Source organism: Stegodyphus dumicola, chromosome 1, assembly GCF_044657685.1.
Source record: "Stegodyphus dumicola isolate Sdum_Otavi_A_Nest chromosome 1, ASM4465768v1".
In the NCBI taxonomy this organism is placed as follows: domain Eukaryota; kingdom Metazoa; phylum Arthropoda; class Arachnida; order Araneae; family Eresidae; genus Stegodyphus; species Stegodyphus dumicola.
In genome coordinates, this window is record NC_140768.1 from 164563140 (window position 1) to 164588489 (window position 25350).

Sequence of the window (25350 nt, forward strand, 5' to 3'; positions counted from 1 at the left end):
GTAAAAATATAAATATATGTTTTACTACTACTAAATAACTGATATTCTGAAAAAGAATTTTACGCGTATTTACAGTCTTTAAGATTTTAAAGTTCTTTCATTCACAATCAGTCATGTATGCTCAAAATTAAACACAATTATGAATTATTGATTGCAAAAAGCCGTGAAAGAGAGGCACGGTATTGTAATTTGCTGTTTAGTGATTCCAAATCTATAAAACAAAGGAATCGATTTTTTCCTTTGTTTTAATAGATGTCAATCGACATTTCTGCTATTATAAAATATTATGCATTTTTTATTTCATGTTGCATACCATTTATAGCAAATACTAATTAACCAAAATTTTTATTAAAAATTCAAAATTGCATATTTAAATGAAGCAAATACAACTGTAATCCCTTATATACTTTCTTTCATTTATTTTACATCTATTTTCTTTCAACTTTACGCTCATTTATTCAAGTTTCATTCTTGCAGGGAAGTGTCCAATATGTCAGGAAGATTAGTTCCATACAGATGTGAAGGATGAAAAAGAGGGGCCAAAGTTTAGAAATGGCTCCCAGACAAACCCGGAAGAGAACGGACCACGGCTGGAGCTGGGTCATAGCATTTGCGTGCTGTTTTATCAACTGCCTTTTGTATGGGGTGGCAAGGCTTTCAGGACTGTTACTGGTTGCTGCTGTGGATACATTTAACGTAACAAGGGCTAGCGCTGCACTTCCTTTCAGTGTCAGCACATCTGTAAGAAACTTATCTGGTAATTATAATTATTTAAAACTAATTTATTAATTTAGTATTCTGAAAATATTCATACATTTTTATTGCATTTTATCCGATGCATTCATAGAGACAGATTTTTTTTTTTAGTTGAATTATGAAAAAACAGTCAAATGAAAAAAATAGTCGATAGATCATACTGCATAGGCTTCAATCCATACTATTAAAATCTGTGTATCTCTGTCTGTTTGTTTGAGGCATCATCTTCTTCAGAACAGCAGGGAGTTGAATTTCGAGCGAGATACCCCCGGATTCCTTAAATTCTTGGAAAACCATTTCGACCATCATTTTCATCTTCGTACGAATGTAATCAGCCGAGATATTAATTACTAGCAGCTACATGGCCAGCCTTCGTCTGGCTTTTAAATGTACCGGAAAAGTGCCTGAAAAGAACACCAAACGTTAAATTTAGAAACTGGGTTTACTCTGCAGAACAACTTCATAAAAAGATTAATAAAATAAAAAATAAAAATCTGAAAGATTTCAGATTTTTAATTACGTACAAAGGGGCGTTTATTTAATATTTTTTCCGTTATCTTTATTTATTAAATATCACGTTCTTCACACTGAAACCATAAAATTCAGTTCAAGAGCAATATCGCAAAATAGTTTTAGATTGAGCATATCTTTAGAATTCGTCTCGTGCGCTGGAGATAAGAATGTTTTTTCTGTACAACGTTGCCATGGCTCGCTTTGAAATCCTCGAGTTTGTTAATCAAAAATTCGTTAAAGTTTTACAAAATATGAAATCGATAATAAGACAAATTCCAAATTTGGTCTTCCAGATGTCCATATTCGCAGTAGGATTACGTTATTCAAAATTGGATGGCTCTAGGTGCCGTTGTTTTACCACAATGCCAGAAACATACATACATTTATGCAGATTTTTCATTATTTAATTTCTTCAAATATAATGCAGAACTCTAACATTTGGTGGCAAAAGTTTGAAAAGTGAAACGGACATTTATAATGAACCAAAGCAAAATCTCAAAACGAAAACAATAGTCCTTCAGGGACAAGCCCCATTGGACTAGAAACCCCACAAATTATTTTTTTATAAAGTATTACATATAAAAAAATTGCAATGAAAGAAGCAATATTCCTTAATACAAATATTAATTACCCTAATAAATAAATTAACCATCCTCCTGTTGCTTTCTCTCAACAAACGTTTAACAAACGTCAACAAACGTTTATCCAAGAGAAACATTAAATTTAAAAAGTGCACAGAATTATCGTCCTCATTTTTCCAAATGGCAACAGTGCTGATATTCAACATTCAGCAGTCCAGTATACAACTGAATGAAAACCTGTTGCCAAAACCACATTTCTAAAACATTGAAAATGATGTGATAAAATATAAAAGATAAAATAAAAAAAAAACATGATTCGAATTTTTTTTAAAAAATCGCTTCGAGGTTCACTGGCTCTTGTCTAGATGCACCTAAAAAAGCAAATTTCGTAGCCCTGGGTCTATTAGCTTACGCGCAGCACGAACAAATTGCTGCTGATGTTTTACTATTGTAAATGTCGGCAATGGATCATATTTACCCAAAATATTAGCGAGCCACTAATTTACAAACCGTACCGAGTTCTATTAATATTTATATATGAAAACAGAAAGCCAACAATTCCTAAAAAATGTGCACACAACCTTTGCTTCTTCATTAGAGTTTCTTACCATAGAAAACAGTTTTCGGCACTGATATTCTGTTTTACTAATTTACCCATTTTCTCAAAGAAAATATATTCAAGAAAAGCGCTCTAACTTTTCTACTGCCTATTTAGTATAAGATTTGATTTTTATTACGAATTTTCAAAAGTTTGAAAATCTATCTAAGTAACTGAAACAGAAGTTTTCTTCGGAAGAATACTGCTAAATAAAGGAATGCGTGCTTCGAATTCAGTATTAAATGTCTTGGCAAAGCTGCTAAGAATACTTTTAAGGCCTTTGTTATTGTCAGGCATATTATATATTCTTGTTTTAACTTTTTTCTTCTTCTCTTCTCTTGTATTAATATCTCTTCGCTTTTAAGAGAGACTTACTTTTGTTCTGATTACGCTTACTTTCTTACTTTCCGAGTCATTTTCTCAAATACATTTTACGTGAATGCGGTGCACTTCATTATCACAGTTAAAACTTGAAAATATTGCAGAATAAAAGAGAAAAAGACTTCATTACCTGAGCACAATTTTGGGTAAATGTCCGTTTCGCCGGCGCAAATCTCGCCAAGTAGACTTTATTGGCGACAACATACAGTATACACATAAAAAATGTTAACAAATGTTAGTTCTAAGAATTTTTTATTTTGAAGGTATAAGCATATTAATATCGTTTAAAATTTTGTAAAAAGCCAATGAATAAAGACAATAAATTTGTAAAATAACATTAGTTTAAGAATTTACTATACTTTCATAGTTCAACATCCTGATTCGCCGGTTCGTATCACGTGACCCAAACGATCTCATCTCTCGTAAACTATGCTACAAAAATCTAATTCTCTCAGTTATCTACATCAATTTCAAGTTAAATCTTAATTTGGAATACAAGTTTAAATGCAAGAATTACTTCAATTCGTATGAATAATTTATGTAAACTCGCAGTGCTTTATTTCGCTAGTGCATTCTCATTATAATGGATGAATTTAACCCTTCACTTTGCCTTTTCTACATTTTCGCTTTCGGGTGAACGGGGTGATGGCATCTTAATTACCGCGAGTGGGCATAAAATTGAACTGTCTGGTAAACATTCTATGTAATTTTATGCCGGTATTGAAAGAAACAATCAATCTGATAACAAGCGGCTGCGATTTGTTTTGAAAATGAGGTGCAAAAGGTTACCAGCGAGAATATTCCGTTTGGCATCAGTTGTATTATTATTGGCAACTATTATCGGGAAACGGAAAAGTAGCCAATTTTGTTAGAATTAGTAAAAAAAACCTGAAAGCTTTCAGATTTTATATTATGCCCAAACGGACTTTTTAAAACATTTTGTGTGTTATCTTTATTTATTAAATATCATATTCTTCATACTTAAACCACATAAAATTCAGTTCAACATCAATATCACAAGATATTTAAAAACAGCATATCTTTAGAATTTCCGATAGAAGGTTTCGCACACTGGAGATAAAACTGCTTTTCCGTACAGTGTTGCCACTTCTCGCTTTGAAATCGTTGAGTTTATTAGTCGAAATTCGTTAACGTTTTACAAAATAGGAACTAGGTAATAAAACAAATTCCAAATTCGGGCTTTCCGGTGCTCTTGTTAGGGTGGACGATTCGTTATTCAAAATTTGATAGCTCTAGTTACCGTCGTTTTTTCACAGTGCGAGAAATATACTTACAGTCATTCATATTCTCTATTATTCAATTTCTTTAAATATAATGCAAAGCGATATTATTTGGTGGGAGCACTTTAAAAAGTGATTCTCCGTTTATAGTGAAATGCCCAAAATACCTTTTTCAGGCTAATAGTCCTTCTAGGCTACCACCCCTGAGCTAACAAGTATGAATTGGATAAATAAGTTTAACGATCATTCTGGAAATATAAGCTTTTAGTATTATTCATTGAGGTAGAACTAATAGTAGTGAAATATCTTGTCATATGAATCGTCAAATCTTAGCTGCAATTAGTTCATTACTAATTGTAAACATTATAGATCAGAATGCAGAATATTAAAACATAAATGTCATAGAATGTAATTACGTCCCACACAGTAATTCTTTCACAAAGTAATTCTCTACTTTTTCGAATTTTCCGGACTAATAATTTTTTAATTAAGTAAAGAATAATTGCAATATTTCCTTCTGCTTCTCACAGATAAAATATTAGAAAGCTACTGAAAAAAAAAATTCTTCAAAAATAAAATTTAAATTTAAAAAAAAGTCTGAAAGATTTCAGATTTTAAATTACGTCCAAAGAGGTGTTTTTTAACGTTTTGTGTGTTACCTTTATTTATTTATTACAATGCTCTTTGCACTTAAACCATCAAATTCAGTTCAACTGCAATTTCGCAAAATAATTTTAAAATGAGCATATCTTTAGAATTCCCCACACTCAAATCCGCGCGCTGGAGATAAAAAGGTTTTTTTAATCTCCTTTTAAAAGTGTTGCCATTGCTCGCTTTCAAATCGTTGAGTTTGTTAATAAAAAAAATCGTTAAAGTTTTACAAAATATGAAACCGATAGTAAAACAAATTCCAAATTTCAAATTTGGTCATCCAGATGCCCATATTCGCAGTAGGATTACGTTATTCAAAATTAGATATCTCTAGGTACCGTTGTTTTATCCCAATGCGAGAAACATACATACATTTATGTAGATTCTTCTTTATTTAATTTCTTCAAATATAATACAAGGTGATAAAATTTGGTGGCAACAGTTTGAACAGTGAAACGGACATTCAGAGTGATTCGACGCAAAATCGCAAAACAAAAACAATAGTTCTTCAGGGACAAAGCCCCTTTGGACTATAAAAACGTTTATTTAGAGAATCAACTTGAAATCTAGAGAAGGAAGTGAAATAGAAGTTTTCTTTTCACCAAATTTTTACATCTTCGGTACATATTCTCATGTCATGAAGAAAAAACATAGATCCACCAACATGCACACTTCCACTGTGTAAGGTGTTAAGAATTTTTTGAAAGAACTTGAATAACGTGTATCTCTTTTAAGATTTTCTTAACATATTCTATGCTGGATATGTATTAAACTGGAATAAAATTCTAAAGTATGACTGCGAATGATTTTAAATATACTTAATTCTTATATCAAAGGTAATTAGACAATTTTTTTAGGTGTGTTTGTTGGACACTTAGGACAACGATTTGGCGTACGACTTATTGTTGCAACTGGCTGCATTTTAGCTTCAATAGGAGCCGGTCTCTGCTATTTCACTTCGGATATCTTGTGGATCACAATATGCTGGGGAGCGATATTTGGTAAGGGCATATACAACTTGTGAAATACTCGATTTTTTAATGAATGAATTAGTAAATATATTATTCAAAGCCTTCTTCTTCGAGCAGTTTCATAAATAAGAATTTCATAAACGTATGTTTTCAGGTACTGGCTTTGGACTTTCAACTTGTCTTCTTCCACTCGCTATAAACCAGCATTTTGTCAGACATCGTGGAACTGCATCGGGAATATCCTATTCTGGCTCATACATTGGATCATTTGTGTTTCCTCCAATTATAGTTCTTCTATTAGAAAATTATGGTTTACAAGGAACGTTTCTCATTATATCCGGCAGCGTTTTGAACATAATGGCAGCTGCTTTGCTATTTCGAGAGCCACCTTCCAATGAGATTAGAGACAATTTGCATATTAATAAAACGGAAATACTTCATGATGAATTGCATTGCAACAACAAAGAAAAGGATAAACAGTGTTCTAAATTTTGGCGTAAAATCTATCAACATATCAAGCCTCAAAACTTATTTTTAAAGAAACGAGGTTTCGAGAAGAATAGTGTCATTCCACCGATTTGTCTAATTAAGGCATTGCCATTAAACCTTGACACTGAATATAAGACATATGCTTCAAATAATTACGTAGAAGAGACAGCCGATATTTCCTCTTATAAGAATAACAGTATCCCAGATTTACATACAAGTATAAATATTTCAGATAATAAGAACAGTAATACCAACCTACTTCCAGTATGGTGCAATGTCCCTAAAATAGACTATGAAAACGGAAGGTTTATAGACAGGTCCATATTTTCAAGAAGAAAATCCAAGCATAAATACAAAGTAAAACTAGCAAAGCTTAAGAAATTGCTATTTTCTCCTCTTTTAAATAAAAAGTATTCTTTCAATTTACATGCAAAGAGTTTATCAGTACAAAAGGAGAACGTTAAGCTGATATCTTACAGTTGTTTCCACTTCATTCTATGTCCCAACATTGTCAATCTGCGCCATTACAAAGTTTTAAATTGTTCTCAGACTACACTAAACAATAATGAAGATTATTCATATGACCAAAAAAGTGTAAAGACTTCTAAAACTCTTGTATCGGATGATTTGTTGCTTAGCAATAGGGATGAGAAAAAAGAACTATACTCTAAAGCTGTGAATTCGCAAGAAAATGCAGAACGTCTTGATATAAGAAATCATCAACTTGTGCCAATAAAAAGATATAATACTTCTCTCCAACAAAAACTGAATTCTAATAATTCAGAATCATTTCCAGAAAATTTAATTTATTGTCATAAACAAGTTATACCACATGAAACATCTAAATCAAAAGCATTAAGATCACTCAAAAGTCACAAATTCAGCTCTAATAGCTTTCGGAACAGCAGACATCGAGTTTTAAGCTGCGAACGTTTTAAATTAACAAATACTAACTCCGCATTAGTAAAAGAAACGAAACACTGCTTTCTGGGATGGTGTCGAATGTACGCGGAACCAATGTTTGTGGTTATCAGTGGTACAATGTCCTTATACACGTTCATCATAGTGTGTGTGATCACAATCATTGAAGATTTTGCCAAAGATATTCATATTCCTGAAGGCCAAGTTCATTACGTTCTGATGGTTCTATCCACAGCTGATCTTTTGGGAACATTGACGTTGGGAATAATCACAGACAGAGGATTTATTTGTAAGTAAAACACTATTACTTTCTTTAAATTTAACAAATATTCTCTATTTGTATAAAGCTAATATAAAATTTAAAATTTAATTAAGAAATTTTAATTGCAAAAATAAAAAATTAATTAGTGCTGCGAACAATATCATTTAAATTCTAAGAGCATATGTAAATTAAGTGCCCGTATCTAAACCAACGAAAAAATATATAATTCCAAAAAATTAATCTCAAAAATTTTTTAAGGAATTTTTAAGACCAAATTCATTTGCATAAGTAGATAATTGTTGAGCAGGCAGGAGACAGAATTTTCAACGGGAAGTTGCCTCCAAAACCTAACTCTTCAATTACTCAATTCGTGTTTCCTCATCCATATAGGCAAGGGTATAGTAAAATTCAGAACCAAAAGTAAAATCAAATGTTGTGAATTACCAAAAAATAAACTAGTAGAAATTTTGAGAAATTTAGCAAGTAAATTGACTAGGAATTAAAATATTAATTAAATATCAATATAAATAAGAGAATAAAACCAGGTTTTTCAGAAAACCAAAGTAATTTAGAAAGTCTTGCCTATTGAAAAACTTCCCCTACACGAATTATGCATGTAATAAACTATATACAATCTATCAAAATATAAAAATAATATTGAAAAGGTTAGTAAATAGCAAGTTTTAATATAACTTACCTACAACTACACATTTGAATTCCTGAGAGTGGATTAGCATTTGCTAAATCAAGTCAGATTGAGTAGTTTGTTACTGCTAACAAAATAAATAGAGGGCTAATACAGTGTAAAGTTGAGTGTTTAGCTGCTACCTGCGAGAGCTATTGTAAAAACCTATGCCGTAAACATTAGGTAATATAAAATGTAAAATGCTTATTTGTGTGCAAAAATGTTGCTGACTTGAGGCGTTGTAAAACTGTGTAAAAAATTGTAAAAGTTGTTAACTGCTACTGTTGTGAAAATAGATGTTGCAAACTGCTAAGGATGTAAAAAAAATTTTGAAGTAAAATTAAAAGTTCGAATAAACATTTTAATTGAATTAATTTAATTTAATTTTAAGTTGAAAATTATTTTTAATTTTTTTAAAACTACTTTTAATTTTTTTTAAATCACAAATTGAAATAATAGAGAATTATTGTAAGAAATTTTTTTGCACTAGACTGCATTATTTAAAGCTGAAGTTCTACAAGTTTAATTAAAACTTTAACTAAATACTGGCCAAAGGTAAGGAAAATTAGAAAAACTATATAAAAATCCTCACTCAATTCGGGCTATACTTGAGACTTTTGAAAAGAGTTGGCCCTTCATTAGTAAAAGGAAAGAATATAGTATAGATTAAATTGTACATTTTTACAAATAATTAATTTATATTTACAAGTATAATCCTTTAACTTTTCAAAATCCCCCATTACCCTCCAGCCAATAATTAAGGTAACATTATCATACCATAAAGAGTTAAAAAATTAAAAAGAAAAGTTAATGTCTGCCTTTTAATATAGAAATTAATAAATTGTGTTGGAATCTGGTTTACTTGAACAATAATTAATTTTATTATTTCTTCCTTTAAATCTTCTATTTCAGTACATATATTTATTATTCTAATTATTTGGCTATATAATAATTACTTTCTTAAATGCTACTATATAATTTCTTAATTACTTAGTTACTTACTATATAATAATTAGTCTCTTTAATATTGAATATAACAAACCATAGCCTACCTGCGTTAAGCACTTAGCATTGGTTTATTATTTTCTTTCTAATGACTTCAAAAACAGTAGAATTACCCAGATTAGTTCCTATAAATACATGATAATAAAATTAGGATTAAGTTATAGCTATTTTATATCAGTTGTTTTTAATGTATTAGACGTTTAATGTTTTAAAATGAAAGTAAGAAACCTCAATATTGAAACAGAATCTCTGTTCATTAGATCACTCATTCTGCTTATCAAACAGGGTCCTCGCTAGGAACATAACTGCTTGTAAACGTTGCAAAGGAAAATAAAATTCAAAATATCACTCATCATTTTAAATTATGTTTTTACGTAAACGCGACATAAAGTGCATCTTTGCTGAGTATGTATTTATAATTTAATTGCTGAAAGTATTTTTTTACGGATTATTTATGGAAAATAATGTGTTGCCCAAAATAGCCCAAAATATTCTCCTTTAGTAAAAAAAATATTGCTGAAGAACTTTATCAAAACTACATTAAAATGAATTCCCTCTTAGATTCCCTCTTTACTGATTGTAAATCTGCGGCTGTCAAAAACCAAAAGTTCCAGAAATTAAAGAATTCATCATTTCACCTCTAATCCTGAAAATATTAATTATCAAAGTTATTCTTGCTTATTTTCGCGCATGAGCGTTCCCCGTACTGCTAAATTCAATAAAATTGCTTTAACAATAAGAATTTCGATTGTGTATGGGTACTTCTGAAAAGTAATTTTTCAACTTTTCTAAAGCAGTCGCTATCAAGTTATATTATACAAAAAAAAAAATTATTTTTAATATACTTATTTCAAGTGAAAGTTTGAAGTATGTGTTTTGCAACACTTAATATTAAATATCGCACATTCACATTAAACGTACTTCGTGACACATTAGAAAGCAATAATAAAAATGCCCTAATCAAAATTTTAAAAATCAATGAAATTCATAAAGCAAATTTTAATTAACTAATGAAATTATTTTGTTCAATATCTTACCTATACTAGTTCTACGAGATAATTATTTATAATAATATATGAAGTTTGTCAAAAAGAATAGGAAAGAATTTATTAATCTTGAAATGTATCAGATTTATCTATCATTTTTATATGGTCCTTATAAATTTATATATCAACAGGCTTTTAATCAGTAAATATCCAATTAATTTTAAATTATGTTTTTGTAATTTTTACAAATTAACTGAAGTTATTACATTACTGTCTATGAGTTACAATTGCTTGCGTATACTAATTTTTAAATAAACGCACAAACATAAACATCATGTTCCTCTAACATTTCTTTTTATTCTGCTTTTCAGCAAGGTGCCATTTCATCGTACTCTGCTTTTTCGGCATGGCAGTTTCTGTGATTTCAATATCTTTCGCATACAGTTACACAATGCTGTTGATCTTAGTAGCTGTGTATGGAATATTTGAATCTGGTGTCATTATTACATTTCCATTGCTAATAGGACAATTCATCCACATCAAGAAACAAGCTGTTGCTATTGCATCAAGCAATATTCTTTCATCACCGACAGTGCTTTTGGTCCCTTTTGTAATAGGTAAGCTTTAAATCAAAAATAAAACTGATTTATTCAAAGTTGTGTTATAATATTAATATTTTTCCTCATCAGTTTGCATATGTAGGAAATGAGTTATGGAAATATTTGTTAAAATTATTCGATAAACTATTAAAACGAATGACATGATGTATTATGCTAAAGTAATGCAATAAACTCTTGTTATATATTCATAAAATTTCAAATGGATTCTATTATATTGAGTTAACCAAAAAGTAATTTCGGTTTTTAATGTGAAATAAAACTCAATTTTTCGATGTAAAAAATGAGCTTTAATCAGTCAAATATCTTCCATTCTATTCGATCCCCTTTTTGCCATCTTTCTGGTAACTTCATGATTCTGCACTCATAGAATTTCTGATATTTATCAGCAAAAAACACAAGCTAGTGCGATTTGAAACCATCGTTATTATGAAAGTTTTACCATTTAAGAAGTTTCGCAAACTTCTAAATAATCCGATGGTGCGAGGTCGAGGCTATACTGGTGATGCGGCATCACTTTCCAATCAAGCTCCAAGAATTCCGAGCGTAATGCTAATGTGAGGCCTCGTATTGTCGTAGTGGAACATGATACCTTCTCGATTTACCAACTCTGGCCTTTTCTCTTTGATTGTTTCCTCCAGTTTCATAAGCTTCTGGCAACAGACATATGAACTGATCGATTGGTTTGCTTAGAAACAGCTCAAATGTACAACACCTTTGTAATCCTGCCAAATTGACAACATAATCTTTTCTGATGCTATTTAGATTTCGATGTGATTTGTGCTGTTTCAGCATGGTTGGACCATGATCTTTTTCAATTAATGTTATTGTAAGAGACTTTTTTAAATACCTGTGATAATTAATTTCATTATGTCTGAAATGCGTATTGCAAATATTCATTCGTTGTGCTAAGCGAATTTCTTTAAATTCATGAAGAACCCAAGTATCGAACTTCTTAATGAGCCAAGATATCTCAAGTGATTTTCAGTTGTTGTGTGTGATACACTTAAGGGGTATCAGAAATCCCTATACCGACAATGTTAAATTGGCCATTTTCGATGTACATTTTCTCCAAATCTGCTGTAGATACAAGCTTGAAATTTTTTCTGTAATTAAAGTATACCTATCTGATTATACTGAAATGAGGTTTTGAAGCATTTTGAATTTTAGAGTAAATTACAGAATAATTTGTTAGGCATAGTAAAATTTAGCACTTTTCCCCACACAAAAAAAAATTTTGTTTTCTAAGTTTATTACAAAAAGCTCATTTCAGTAAATATTAGGGAACCTAATAAATAAGCCATAAAAAGTTTAGATACCTGTGAGTAGTAGTTCCTGAGAAAAAGTACATCGAGTATAAAAAAATCACGTTTCGAGAAAAACGCGTTTTTATGTAAAACTCCTCATTGATCAAAGCAGTATTAGACAAATTAAAACTAGATTTTTTTTACAGTTCTAATTTTCATAGAGATTAAAGAATGGTATTTTTAGAAAGATAAAAGTGTTTGAAAATGATAAAAGTGTTAGAGAATTTGAAAATGCAAAAATTCGAAATCACAATTTTTTGAAGATTTTGGTGTTCCAACACCCCTTAACTCTTTTGCAATCGTTCACATAGCTATACGACGATTCGACTCGATCATGGACTTAATGTTATCATCATCAACTTCGGGAGGCCGACCAGAACGCTGGTCACCGTCAAATGAAAAATCTCCACAAAGAAACTTTTTGAACCGATTCTGACACAAGCGTTCTTTTAAGCAATCAGCACCTTCGCATATCTCATCGCCTGCCTCAGCAGCTTTCTTGCCTCACTAAAGTGTAGATACTCATTAAAACAGTAGTATCAGTTTTATCAAAAATTAATAGTAGGCTTATAAGGTATTTCTCCCGCTTTCCTAGCGTGCCTTCGTGGTGTAGTGGTTCTGCACTCTGGGTCGGTATTCCAGCGGTCCGTGGTTCGATTCCCGGCAAAGGCGGTTGCTAATTTTTCATCTTGTCTGCTTTTAAAAAAAATATCCTAATGTCTCTATATGTCTATAAACAACTTCAAGTAGGAAAAAAAAATATTTTTGCATAAAATTAATAGTTATTGCAAAATATCTACCATTTTCTATGATTTTTGAATACTTTTTTGGGGGGAAGGATGCATTATTTTCGATTCAAAATATTAATTTTTATATTTCTAGTAAGAAAATGCTACAGTTACTAAAATAGGTAATAACTGGAAGGGACACATCTGGACTATCTTAGGCGGATCAGTAAGAATTTCTTATTATGACGCTTTCGTCGAATCCCTTTTGCAATACTCAAAATAGCGTGATCCTGCTGAAAAATCACCTAACATCTCTTGATGAAGGTCAATCGGATAGCAATAGATATTTACTGTGCAACAGATATTTTCATTAACTATTTGTTTATTTCCTAACACTTAAGAATAAACCACAATTTCCGTCATTAGAAACGAAATAATAGAGAAGCTTCGCTGTTGCTAACGAGCAGAAATAGATCAAATTAATTTCAGGTTTTTTTTTAGGGCGGACCTTTGGGATTTATTTGAATTTACAACTTGAAACTGCCAATAACGAGAAACAATTTGCACGTTTTTACCCAATAAGCAAATAGGAAACAAACCGTCATATGCAAGGAACCTCTCCTTAGAATGCTGACCTTGGATTTTCTTTTTTTCTTTTTCTTTTTTCTTTTTTTTTTTTTTTTTTTTTTTGAGATATCTGTCTTTCTTTTTCAATCCTAACTTTTTTCTAGTTACATCATGACTAAAATAAATTTTACCTGTTGTATTAACACGTTTTAAGAAAGGTTCCACTTATTTTTTTATACTCAGAGAAGCACAAATATTCTCGTTGCTGATGCTTTTTTCCCTGCGACTTAATCTGGAACACAAGTACCTATAGAAAAAAAAAATTGGATGATTTTCATTTCTCAGGAATTATTTTATTACTAGTGATATGAATTTTCTTCACTCACTTTTTTGACTTAATCAGTATCTTCATGTTATCATTTTTTATCTTCTTTGGTTACCTAGTTCTAGGCTTGTCTTCAAGGATAACATTTCCCCCTGAGAACTTTTAAATCCTTTAGCACTGATATTTACTGACAGCAACTTAGCATACAGAAAACGTCTTACGATTAACTGTTGCATCATTTCCATGTAAGCGAAATTCACGAACACTAGGATAAAGAATATGTAGCTTACAGCATGGCATCGATTACTTATAAAATAAATATTAATTCCATTGAACAGGGTACTAAAAGGAAAGGTATCAAAGCTGTAATAATTTATAAAAAAAATCCGTTTGCAGAGCCTTTTGATTTGTTATGTGCACTTAAATATAGGCAATCCAAACTCCTGCTTTACTTTCTGACAAATCTGATAATGTCTCTCGAGATATTGGTGCACATCGGTACTAGCAAAAGATATCGGTACGAGCAAAAGATCAATGAGCCTCCAGTGTTGAAATATATGCCAACTGCTGCCATCGAAAGAACACATTTAAGACGCCAGTTGAGTGAAGCTTGGCATGGCATTCATATTGGCACCTACCTAATCGGTCATTCAATCCCTGAAATTTTGGGAAATTTCCAGGCGCTCTATCCAAAAACGGATGTTTGTAGTAGCAAAACAGAAACGTGAAAGAATTATAAATTTATAACGTCGGGCTAAGAATCCAAAACAAATAACAGATCGAAGCCATCAATATCTTCAGCTTGTGATAAAAATATATCAGTGGACTTGTTAGAAAATATAGCTAGAGGTTTTCGACCAGATTTGAAGCCAGATCTCGTACTATCCGTCAAGAGGTTTTTGCCATTAGCTTTTATGGGCAAGCCATAATACATATCAGCCAAGATATACTACTCGTTGCATCGATTACAGTGGTGTTAAATGATTAACCAGTGGATAATGGGTAAATGACGATTCTTCTGAAGTGATGAATCACGCTAGATGCTGCTGACCACATATAAGCCGAGATCATACATAGAATGCTGCTCGTTGCGTCGATTACAGTGGTGTCAAACGATTAACCAATAGACGATGGATAAATGACGATTCTTTTGAGGTGATGAATCACGCTAGATGCTGCGGAAATCTAATGGGCTTGTGCTGACTTGGTGAACATTAGCTAAACGTTTGTAGGGATTTATATTTATTTTAACTAACAAGTTAAAATTTAATTTTAAACACTTTCCTATAAGCATCTTCATTCCCCTAATTGTCAGTGCCAGAATACTTAAATGTTGTCGAGCGCGTGAAGGAATGCAAATTTCTACTTTGCGGGAAGTATTTAAAAGCCGAGTTTCGGTAGGAGAAAGAGAAAGTTAGGCTCTAGCCGCCACCTCTGCCGTAGATAGGTTTGCTTATTGCTGGTAAGTGTCTTAATTGCATTTATTTGCTGCCACTAGTTTCGAAGGGGTTTATGTTAAGGCACTTCACTGAGCCCTGTAGTTTAGTGCTATCATTTGTTAATATCTTCAAATTTTAGTTTCGTTATTTGATTTTCAGTTACCGCCCAAGCAGAGGCGAAGTTTGTTAGCGTCGAGCTGACGCATTGTAAATGTTAAGGAGCCAATAAAGGGTACTATAACCCTTCTCTTGTCTAGTTTCCTGCTACTCCAGTTTTCATACAAAAGTTGATCTACTGGACTGTACACGTTATTTACCGGAATGTAGTATCAACGCTACGAAGTTAGGAGGAGGAGAAATTTTCGTGTATGCCCTACATTTTTTAGTTTGGTCTTGATTCACTAATTTTAATGCAAGGAAACTTAAATACTGAGAGCTGCGAAACCATAATACACAAATCAATTCTGTTTGAACTGTGGCAACAGTTTAAAACTGTTCAATACCTCTTTCAGAACGAAAGCATGCTCTTTCATAAAACCGAGCTTACAAGTGAATGGTCTGAGGAAATGGAAATGAGTGAACTCGACTGACTAATCGTTTTCAATCCAACTTAAGCATGCTTGATATTAACCGGAGATGTGGCTGCGAGTCAAGTCAAATCGCTCCAAACAGAGCTGTTCGTTATGCTTAAGAAGGAACGGTGTAAAATACCTGTAGATATTTATAAGAACTTAAACTCTTCCTCGATGGGCGCAAGTTAATACACCTTTGATTCTCCGATTTGTATTGTATTGGTTTCCTTTGCTCTTTAGATAAATGCATTTCTATGACTGGCTGATTATTATCGGCTATGTAATGTATTTTAATACAGTCCATTGTCTTAGAAATTGATTAAATACTTTCAGTTTTCAAAAATAAATGTTACATTGTTTAAATGCCTTATACTAATACTACAAAACATGATTTTCTTTCAAATGTATGTTTACGCATATATTTTTATTCTAAATATCTTCCTTGAAAATAAAATACTGAGCTTCTGTTTTAAGACAGAAGCTCAGTATGTCTTAAGACAGAAAATTCTATAACAAATGATTTCGAACAATATTGAGACTGAAAGTAAGCTACAGCAATAAATACAGTATGCAGATTCAGGAGATATTTTAGATCGTAGCAATGGGCAGTATCTAAAAACTTCTTCCTGAATACTTTAACAAAATGTCCTTAAATTATTTCGAAGTTTCGTTGATGTCGATGCTTCAAGAAAACATACGCCATCCAAAATTCATGCATTATTTCATAACCTGCAGCTATAAAAATGCAAATCTAGTAAAAAGATGTTGAAATTGTTATTTTAAATCACTGAACGTGTTTTTAATACGTTAAATGTTGTTCAAAATGTCATAGAATAAAAAGGGAAATAAAACACTGTATTTTCATAAGAATTTAAATAATCAAAGCACCAAACTTTCAGTAAATCTGTGAAGATTGTATGAAATAATATCTAATCCAGAGGCACTTAAAATAATGATCCAGTCTTCTAGATATAACAGTCGAGTAATGAAATGATATATGTAAATATTTTTTAGTAATGAAAGAATGGGAAAATTATACATCCTCTCTGAACGTGTGCTATATAATAAGCTTGAGTACTGGAGTAAAGTTATACTTTTTGAAGAAATTATTTCAATATTACTTCAGATTCTAAAAAGACAATGTCGTGTAAATACTGTTATAGGAGTAAAATTTTGACTGCTCATAAGAGATTTAAATTTTAACGGAAATATTAGGCAAGAACTGGAATAAAAAATTCTAAGACAAATTATTTCTTTAAAATAACAGTTGAAAATAGTAACATAAGAGGAGTGGAGTAAGTTTCAGCGAGATGTAGCAAGAAAACTCACGTCAAAAATTATTAATGGGTTTTTAAAGCTAGCAAACAAGTACTTACTTTATAAAATCCTGTACCTTTCTAGAATTTTTGTAACTGTAAATACATATCTAGAAATTAATTTAAGAAGTTAAAGACTGTAATACCCTTTTGGAATGTCTTCCAAAACACACCGAAGTAGAACGATGAAGGAGGAAATGTTTCCTTGTTGCCGTCACTCATACAAATAACGAAATTTTTATTGCAATAAAAATGCTCTTGAATTTCATTTTCCTCAAATTCTGCTCTAGAAAGCATTGTGTTCACTTCGCTGCATTTTGAATTCATCAATCGTATGTCAAAATGTAATATAGTATGGAAATTTTAATGATGAGAGAGATTGAAAAGATTTTGCTCTAATAATTGAAATATCCTGAATGCTAATGTTATATGAAATGTCCTCTTTAGAAGGAAGAACTCTAACTGAATGAGCTGCTGTTCATTGTCCATTTGAATACGTTTTGGCATGCAATGCTAAATTTACATAAAATAATAGTTTTGTTTTTTGAAAACCATGATTTAAGCATAATTCTATAAATTTATTGTTCATAAAGCGTATATAAAATATTAAAAGGTACCTTTATAAATGAAGTTAGTGCGATAATCGAAAAAACTGTAAGCAAACTCAGAGAAAGTCAATCCCGAAAACATAAAAAAAAATCAGCTTCCACAAATGCGTCACATCTAACATTGAACATTAAGTGTGTTTAAGAGTTCACACTTCGTTTACAAGTACGACACATCTGGACATAAGATATTTCTCCCGCCTTCTTAGCGTGCCTTCGTGGTATGGTGTTCTGCACGCTGGCGGCGTATTCCAGAGATCCGTGGTTCGATTTTCGGGGAGGTCGTTGCTCATTTTTCACCTCTCTTGCTTCAAAATAATCTAATGTCTCTACACTGGCGCCCGAACTAAAAGGATTGGTGAATGATGATTTTCCACACCCAGGATTTGGCGATTGGGTTCGCTAAAAATCCCAGTCGCCCTTTAAAAGGGGGAGTATATAAGGTATTTCTCCCGCCTTCGTCGTGTGGTGGTCTGCACGCTGGGCACGTATTCCAGAGGTTCGTGGTTCGATTCCCGGCGAAGGCGTTGCTCCTTTTTCATGTTTCCTCCTTCCAAAAAATACCTAATATCTCTACATGGAGATAAAAAAGGTTATTAATTATCAAGTTAAAATGCTTTCTTAATGTCAAAGCCCCATTCTATTTGAATTTATTCTGTGCTGGTGCTTAGATAATATTATTAGTTCTGATAATAATGTATTAGTAGAGTAAATTAAGAGTTTAAATATTAAGCAAAAAATTAAATCTGGAAAGAACATTTTCCCAGAACTGCAACTCAGAAGTGAAATTCAACTGCTTTACACTTTTCAACCAACTTATTAATATTTTTTGGTTGGCAACTTTGCAATATATTGTATTGATAAATAAAATTCATTTACCTGAAGCTGATTTACCTGAATTTTATCTTTCTCTCCGCAAACTGAGTTATAAATTTTTGTTTTGAATCCAGATTTTTTCAATCGAAGAACACAAAATAATATTTATGTGCTTATAAAAAACTGCCTTCAAACATTCCTAATATGTATTTAAGAAGTTAAGTCTAGAAAATGAACAATAATAATTATTGCAATCACATTGTTATTGTTGATGACGATAATAATAATAATAATAATAATTTATGACTACTAATTATTCATTAATAATAATCATGATATATTTAAGGAAACTGGAAAATTGCATAGATTATGTGTTGGTATGCATATAGTGATGGACTGTTGCCAATAGCACGATAAACTGTATAAACTGGAAACCCTGCAAAAGAGTTAATTGTGTAACTCGCTTATTCTTTACACTTACTTTTCTCACTCCTTCAGGAAAGGACAGTGATATGACACTCTCTATAATATAACTCCTTTTTTCAATATGTATTTGTAATACTAACGAATTTTTATCTAATAAAGAATGTGTTTTGTGATCTTACAATTTCCATCTACACCTATTTTGGATTACAAGTTAATTAGGTATGATCTCGCTTGATGCTGCGCTGTATACAAGGTAAGAAGAATCATTTTGCTCTCTATTTTTATTAATTTGTTGTGAAATTTTCGAGGCTATAAAATGTTTTACAACGAAAGATCATTAGACTGAAGAAAAGATCATAGCTAATTAAATAATAATAAAGAAAAAAAACTATAAAGTTAAACTATAGTTTGATATCAAAACCGAAAATAAATTTTTTCGACGATACAAAAATGTTGAATTCGAGTCAAATGCAAATTGCAAAACTGAATTCCAGCAATTACTCAACATGGAAATTCAAAATGCAAATGCTACTAATAAAGGAGGATCTTTACGATGTAATCGAAGATGTACCTCCAAGCCCCATTACAGAACAATATAATAAACGGGATCGGCAATGTCGTGCGATGATAAATTTATTTATCGAAGACAGCCAAATAATTCACATTAAACATGAAACTACTGCTAAAGCCACCTGGGAAAAACTCAGGCAGGTACATGAAAGGTCTAATCTTTCAAGTAAACTATTTCTTTTGCGAAAGCTTTACAGTTTGAAGAAGACGGAAATATGCAAACACATGTAAATACATTACTGGAGTTTGTTATATATGTAACTGTAACTGTATCTATTATTATCTTTAACTATAACTGTAATATAGTATAGTAGATGAGTAATGTAGAATAAACGATGTTTGTGTACATCTTGTAATCATCACTGAGCACATACCCAACACATATAAAATACAACGCATGGCGCAGCTCGTCGTTGATTAAAAAAGAAAATCTTTTTTGAAGAACCATGCAGCCTCGGTAAAGATGTTCTAAACAAAAACATCATGGGAAGTTGTTTAAAGTGAAATCGAAACTTATATCGCTGGTAAGTGAGTTGTTTATTTTTATTGGAAGTGGCTAAAAATATATAAACTATTTAAAGTCCTAAATTAAATATGGATGGATTAAAGCCACCAAGTATAAGTTTCGAAGGAAATTTAAGCGAAAATTGGAAGAAATGGAAACAAAAATTCCAAATTTATATGTTAGCGTCTGGTGGTATTACTAAATCACCTGAAATTAAAGTAGCTATTTTATTGCATATAATTGGTGAAGAAGCACTTGAAAAATTTAATACTTTTAATTTAAGTGAATAAGATAAGAAGGATGTTGACAAAGTAATTGAAGCTTTCGAAAATTTTTGCATACCGAAAGCAAACGAAAGTGTTGATAAACATATATTTTTCTGTCGAACACAACATGTAGGTGAATCGTTTGATGATTTCTTAACCGATTTAAAGAAATTAAGTAGCAACTGTGGATTTGCAGAATTAAAAGATAGTTTAATAAGGGATAGAATAGTAAGTGGAATTTTAAATAAAAATCTCAAAGATAGATTATTAAGGGAAGATCAGTTAACATTAGAAATGTATTAAAATGTGTAAAACTTCTGAATTAGCAGAACTTCAGCTGAAAACTTTAACTGAAGAAAATAAAATAGAAGCTATCAAACGTAATAAATTTCGACCTTCAGAGGAAAAAAGTCAGCCTTGTAAGAAAGACTTTCATGTAAAACAAAAGCAACAAAGTACTAAATCTTCTTCAAACTATCAAGGAAATAAGTACAATAATCCAAAACCATGTAGAAAATGTGGAACTTTTCATAAGTTATACAACTGTCCTGCTTATAATAAGATTTGCTTGTACTGTAAAAAGAAAAATCACTTTTCTAAAATGTGCACTTATAAAAATGTTAATGTTGTACAGAATAATTTAGAGCATGAGTTGCATAATAATGGTAATGAATATATTTTAGGGTCAGTAGAAGATATAAATCCATTTTCTAAAAATAAAACCGAATGGTTTGAAAAACTAAAAGTAAACATATCTAAATATTTATTTGTTAAGTTGGATACTGGAGCTCAGTGTAATGTGCTATCATTGCCTAAATTTAAACAATTAAATTTAAGAGAGAAATGTTTAACTAAATCAAAAGTTACTTTAAATAATTACAATGGTACTACGATTGATGTAGTTGGAAAATGTAAATTATTTGAAACATCAAAAGGGGACAAGGATGAAGTAGAATTTCAAGTCGTAGCATGTGATAAAACTGTTCCAGCTATTTTAGGTTTACCTACATTGCAAAAATTAAACCTAATACAAAGGATTTGTACAGTAAATCCTGATTCTAATGAAAAGTTACCAGAACTTTTAAAAGGATATCAAAATTTGTTTAAAGGAACTGGGAATTTAACTGGATATACATATCATATTAAATTAAAACCAGGAGCTGTTGGTAAAATAGAACCCTGTAGGAAAATTCCACTTAGCTTATTAAATCCATTAAAAAAGGAATTAGCAAGACTGGAAAAAGATGGTATTAAAAAGAAAGTTAACCAACCAACAGAATTCGTGAATTCATTAGTGGTAGTAAGGAAAAAGGATGGAAATTTAAGAGTGTGTTTAGATCCTCAGCACCTTAACCAAAATATACTGAGAGAACATTATCACATACCAACCTTTGAAGAAATTTCATCTCAAATGACAAATGCAAAGGTCTTTAGTATTTTAGATGCAAACAAAGCATTTTGGCAAATTAAACTGTCAGATTCAAGTTGTGAATTTACTACATTTAACACTCCGTTTGGTAGATATTGTTTTTTGAGGTTGCCATATGGACTGAGTTCATCACCAGAAGTTTTCCACAGAAGTTTTTCTGAAATTTTTAGTGATTTAGAAGGAGTTCAAATATATATAGATGACTTATTAGTTTGGGGTAAAGATAAAAAAGAACATGATTCAAGATTAAAGAAGTTGTTGGACAGAGCCAGAGAAAAGAATGTTAAATTTAATTTAAATAAATGTAAATTTGGGCTGAATGAAGTGAAATATATGGGACATATATTTTCTAAAGATGGTTTAAAACCAGATGAAGACAAAATTAAGGCTATTCTAGATATAAAACCACCAAAAAATGTGAAAGAATTAGAAACTTTCCTAGGAATGATTACATATGTTTCTAGATTTATACCTAATGTATCAGAATTGACATCATGTTTAAGAGATTTGTTGAAAAAACAAGTTATCTGGAACTGGAATGCAACACATGAAAAAGCATTTAGAAGACTAAAAGATGTCTTGGTAAATAAACCAGTTTTACAGTATTATGATATAAACATGCCAGTAGTTTTATCTGTAGATGCATCTCAAGAAGGACTAGGAGCAGTCTTACTGCAGAATAATTTACCAATGGCATATGCATCTAAGGCATTAACAAATACACAGAAGAATTATGCTCAAATTGAAAAGGAAACTTTAGCTATTGTATTTGCGTGTGAGAAATTTCACCAATATATATTTGGAAAAAATATTACTGTGGAAAGTGATCATGAACCACTGGAATCAATTTTTAAAAAGCCATTAAATAAATGCCCTGTAGGACTACAAAGAATGCGTATAAGATTACAGCCATATCAGTTTGAGATAAAATATAAACCAGGAAAAGAACTTTTTATAGCGGATGCATTATCAAGATCATTCACTGATAAAGGATCCGATTTCTTTGAAGGAGAAATAGAAGCTCACGTTGGATTAGTTGTAGAATGTATACCAATGTCTAATGGTAAAATGGAAGTTTTTCAACTGGAAACAGAAAAAGATGAAGAACTACAAGTTTTAAGAAAATTAATTAAAACTGGATGGCCAGATGAAAAATGTATGGTTCCAGAACTGGCAAAACCATATTTTAACTTCAGAGAAGAACTATCAGAAGCAAATGGATTAATATTTAAAAATTCCTGTGTTGTTGTACCAAGAAGTTTACGAAAAGATATGTTAAGCAGAATTATGGTCATTTAGGAGTAGTAAAATGCAAGATCAAAGCAAGAGAAATATTATATTGGCCAGGAATGTCCAAAGAAATTGAAGATTTGGTACTGAATTGTCAAACATGTTTAAGTTTACAAAAAGCTAATACAAAAGAACCAATGATATCTAAAGAAATACCTAATGGTCCATGGGAAGTATTGGGAACAGATCTCTTTTACTTTCAAGGAAGGGATTATCTAATAGTTATAGATTATTTTAGCAAATATGTTGAAATTGTACATTTGGAAGATTTGTCAAGTGTAGCAGTGATAAAGCAATTGAAATCAATTTTTGCAAGACATGGTATTCCGAAAATAGTATATTCGGATAATGGTCCACAATATAATTGCAGAAAATATAAAGATTTTGCAAGAAGATGGAATTTTGAAACCAGAACTTCAAGTCCAAAATACCCACAGTCTAATGGAATGGTTGAAAGACATATTCAAACTGTCAAGCGAATGTTAGAAAAAGCTGTAGTTGACAACAAAGATCCATATTTAGTTTTACTGGAATATCGTAACTCTCCTATTTCAGATGAAATTAAGTCACCTTCTGAATTGATGTTTGGAAGAAAAGTAAATGGATTGATGCCTATAAAAAAGAATTTTGTCCAAGCTAAACGATATGAAGACCATAAACAACATTTACTGAAGAGACAAACCTTACAAAAAAGTTATTATGATAGGAATGCAAGACCATTAAAACCACTGAAAACAGGAGATCATGTTTACATAAAAGAGAAAGGGAAAAAACTAAATGAAAGAGGGAAAATTATAGAAGAAGCAGAAAGACCACGTTCATATAGGATTATAAGAACAGATGGAAGAATTGTAGAAAGGAACAGAAGAGACCTTCTTAAAGGAACTAATCAAGAAGAGTTTGCAATACAAAACAACTATGAGAATGAAGTTATAGATGAACCCGAGATACATGAAAACAGTAGGAGCACTACAAATTTAGATGTGCCTGTAAGTCCTTCAAAATCTAACAGAAGTGTTGTGTCACCAAATAGCAAAAGAGGTATAGTATCATCAAATTTTTCAAATGGACATAACTACGTCACTCGATCTGGTAGGACTGTTAAGAAACCTTATTATTTAAAAGAATATGTTTAATTTTACTACTATTATTATTTTTTATAAAAAAGGGAGTTGTTATATATGTAACTGTAACTGTATCTATTATTATCTTTAACTCTAACTGTAATATAGTATAGTAGATGAGTAATGTAGAATAAACGATGTTTGTGTACTGAGCACGTACCCAACACATATAAAATACAACACAGAGTTAGTCGATAAACTCAAATCAATAGGTGAGAACATAAAAGACGAACACGTTTCGGCACTTTTGCTTTCTTCAATGCCTAGTTCTTACGATACGCTCATTACGGCTCTTGAAGCCAGAGCAGAATCGGAACTGAATCCAGAATTCTTAAAAGGGAAATTAATTGACGAATTTAACAAGAGAGTTGAAAATAATTCATCAGATTCAAAGGCATTTAAAGCCTCATTTCAAAACAAGACAAAGAGAGAAAAGTTTTGCTCATATTGTCATAAAAATAACCATTTTAGATCAGAGTGTTATCGTCTAAAATCGAAACAAAGAAATGAACCGCGCCAAAACTCAAAGAAAACATACGCGGATTCTAAAACACGCCAAGCAAAGAATGTCGGTAACCTCGCGATGAATCAACAACAAACAAAAATTAAAACACCGGAAATCGAAGCCAGATGTGACAGCGTCGCTCTGTCTATTAACTACACCGTACATCAATCATCCGAGAGTTTTATTTTCGACAGTGGAGCAAGTAGCCACCTGGTAAATAATAAGAAATATTTCACGGTATGTAAACCCATAAATCCGTCAAATATTGTAACTGCGAATGGGCAATGTGTTAAATCAACGGTGATACGAACTGTCCGTTTTAAAACATTAAATGCTAAACAAAAAATAACTGAAGTTCTCTTATCGGAAGTTTTATACGCTCCTGAATTAGAAACGAATTTAATCTCAATTAGGAAAATAACGGAAAAAGGACTTTCGGTTCTGTTTGAAGGAAATAAATGTATGATCGCGAAAGGAGATCAGATTATTCTAGGATGTCATGCAATTAACAATCTTTACCAAATAATGAACCATCAGTTCATTACCAAATAATGAACCATCAGTTCAGGAATAATGAAACATCAGTTCATGTAGCATTTCAGTGCAAAAATGAGAACTGTGCTCAACTTTGGCATAGACGCCGGTCACAGAAACGATGATGCAATCAAGCAACTTGTAAACAAAGAACTCGCCGAAGGAATTGAATTAGATAATTGTAAACATGATACCAAATGCATTCAGTGCATAAAATGTAAACTAACTGATTTTCCGTATCCCAAAGAATCGAAACTCAGAGCATCTAAACAGCTAGAACTCGTTCACACTGATGTTTTAGGACCAGTACAAACACCGTCTGTCAGTGGATACCTATACTTCGTAACTTTTATTGATGATTACAGCAGG

At 31.4% G+C, this 25350-nt stretch overlaps 1 protein-coding gene across 1 annotated transcript in view; it reads left to right on the plus strand.

Moving 5' to 3' along the window:
• The first annotated feature begins 525 nt into the window (after window positions 1-525).
• The window catches only part of LOC118199175 (uncharacterized), a 50038-nt gene continuing 25213 nt past the window's right edge, over window positions 526-25350 (plus strand). Inside the window, exons 1-4 of the mRNA XM_035370977.2 lie at window positions 526-757; window positions 5579-5722; window positions 5847-7391; window positions 10412-10657. Coding sequence (XP_035226868.1) covers window positions 526-757; window positions 5579-5722; window positions 5847-7391; window positions 10412-10657 — 2167 coding nt within the window. The remainder of the gene's footprint in view (window positions 758-5578; window positions 5723-5846; window positions 7392-10411; window positions 10658-25350) is intronic.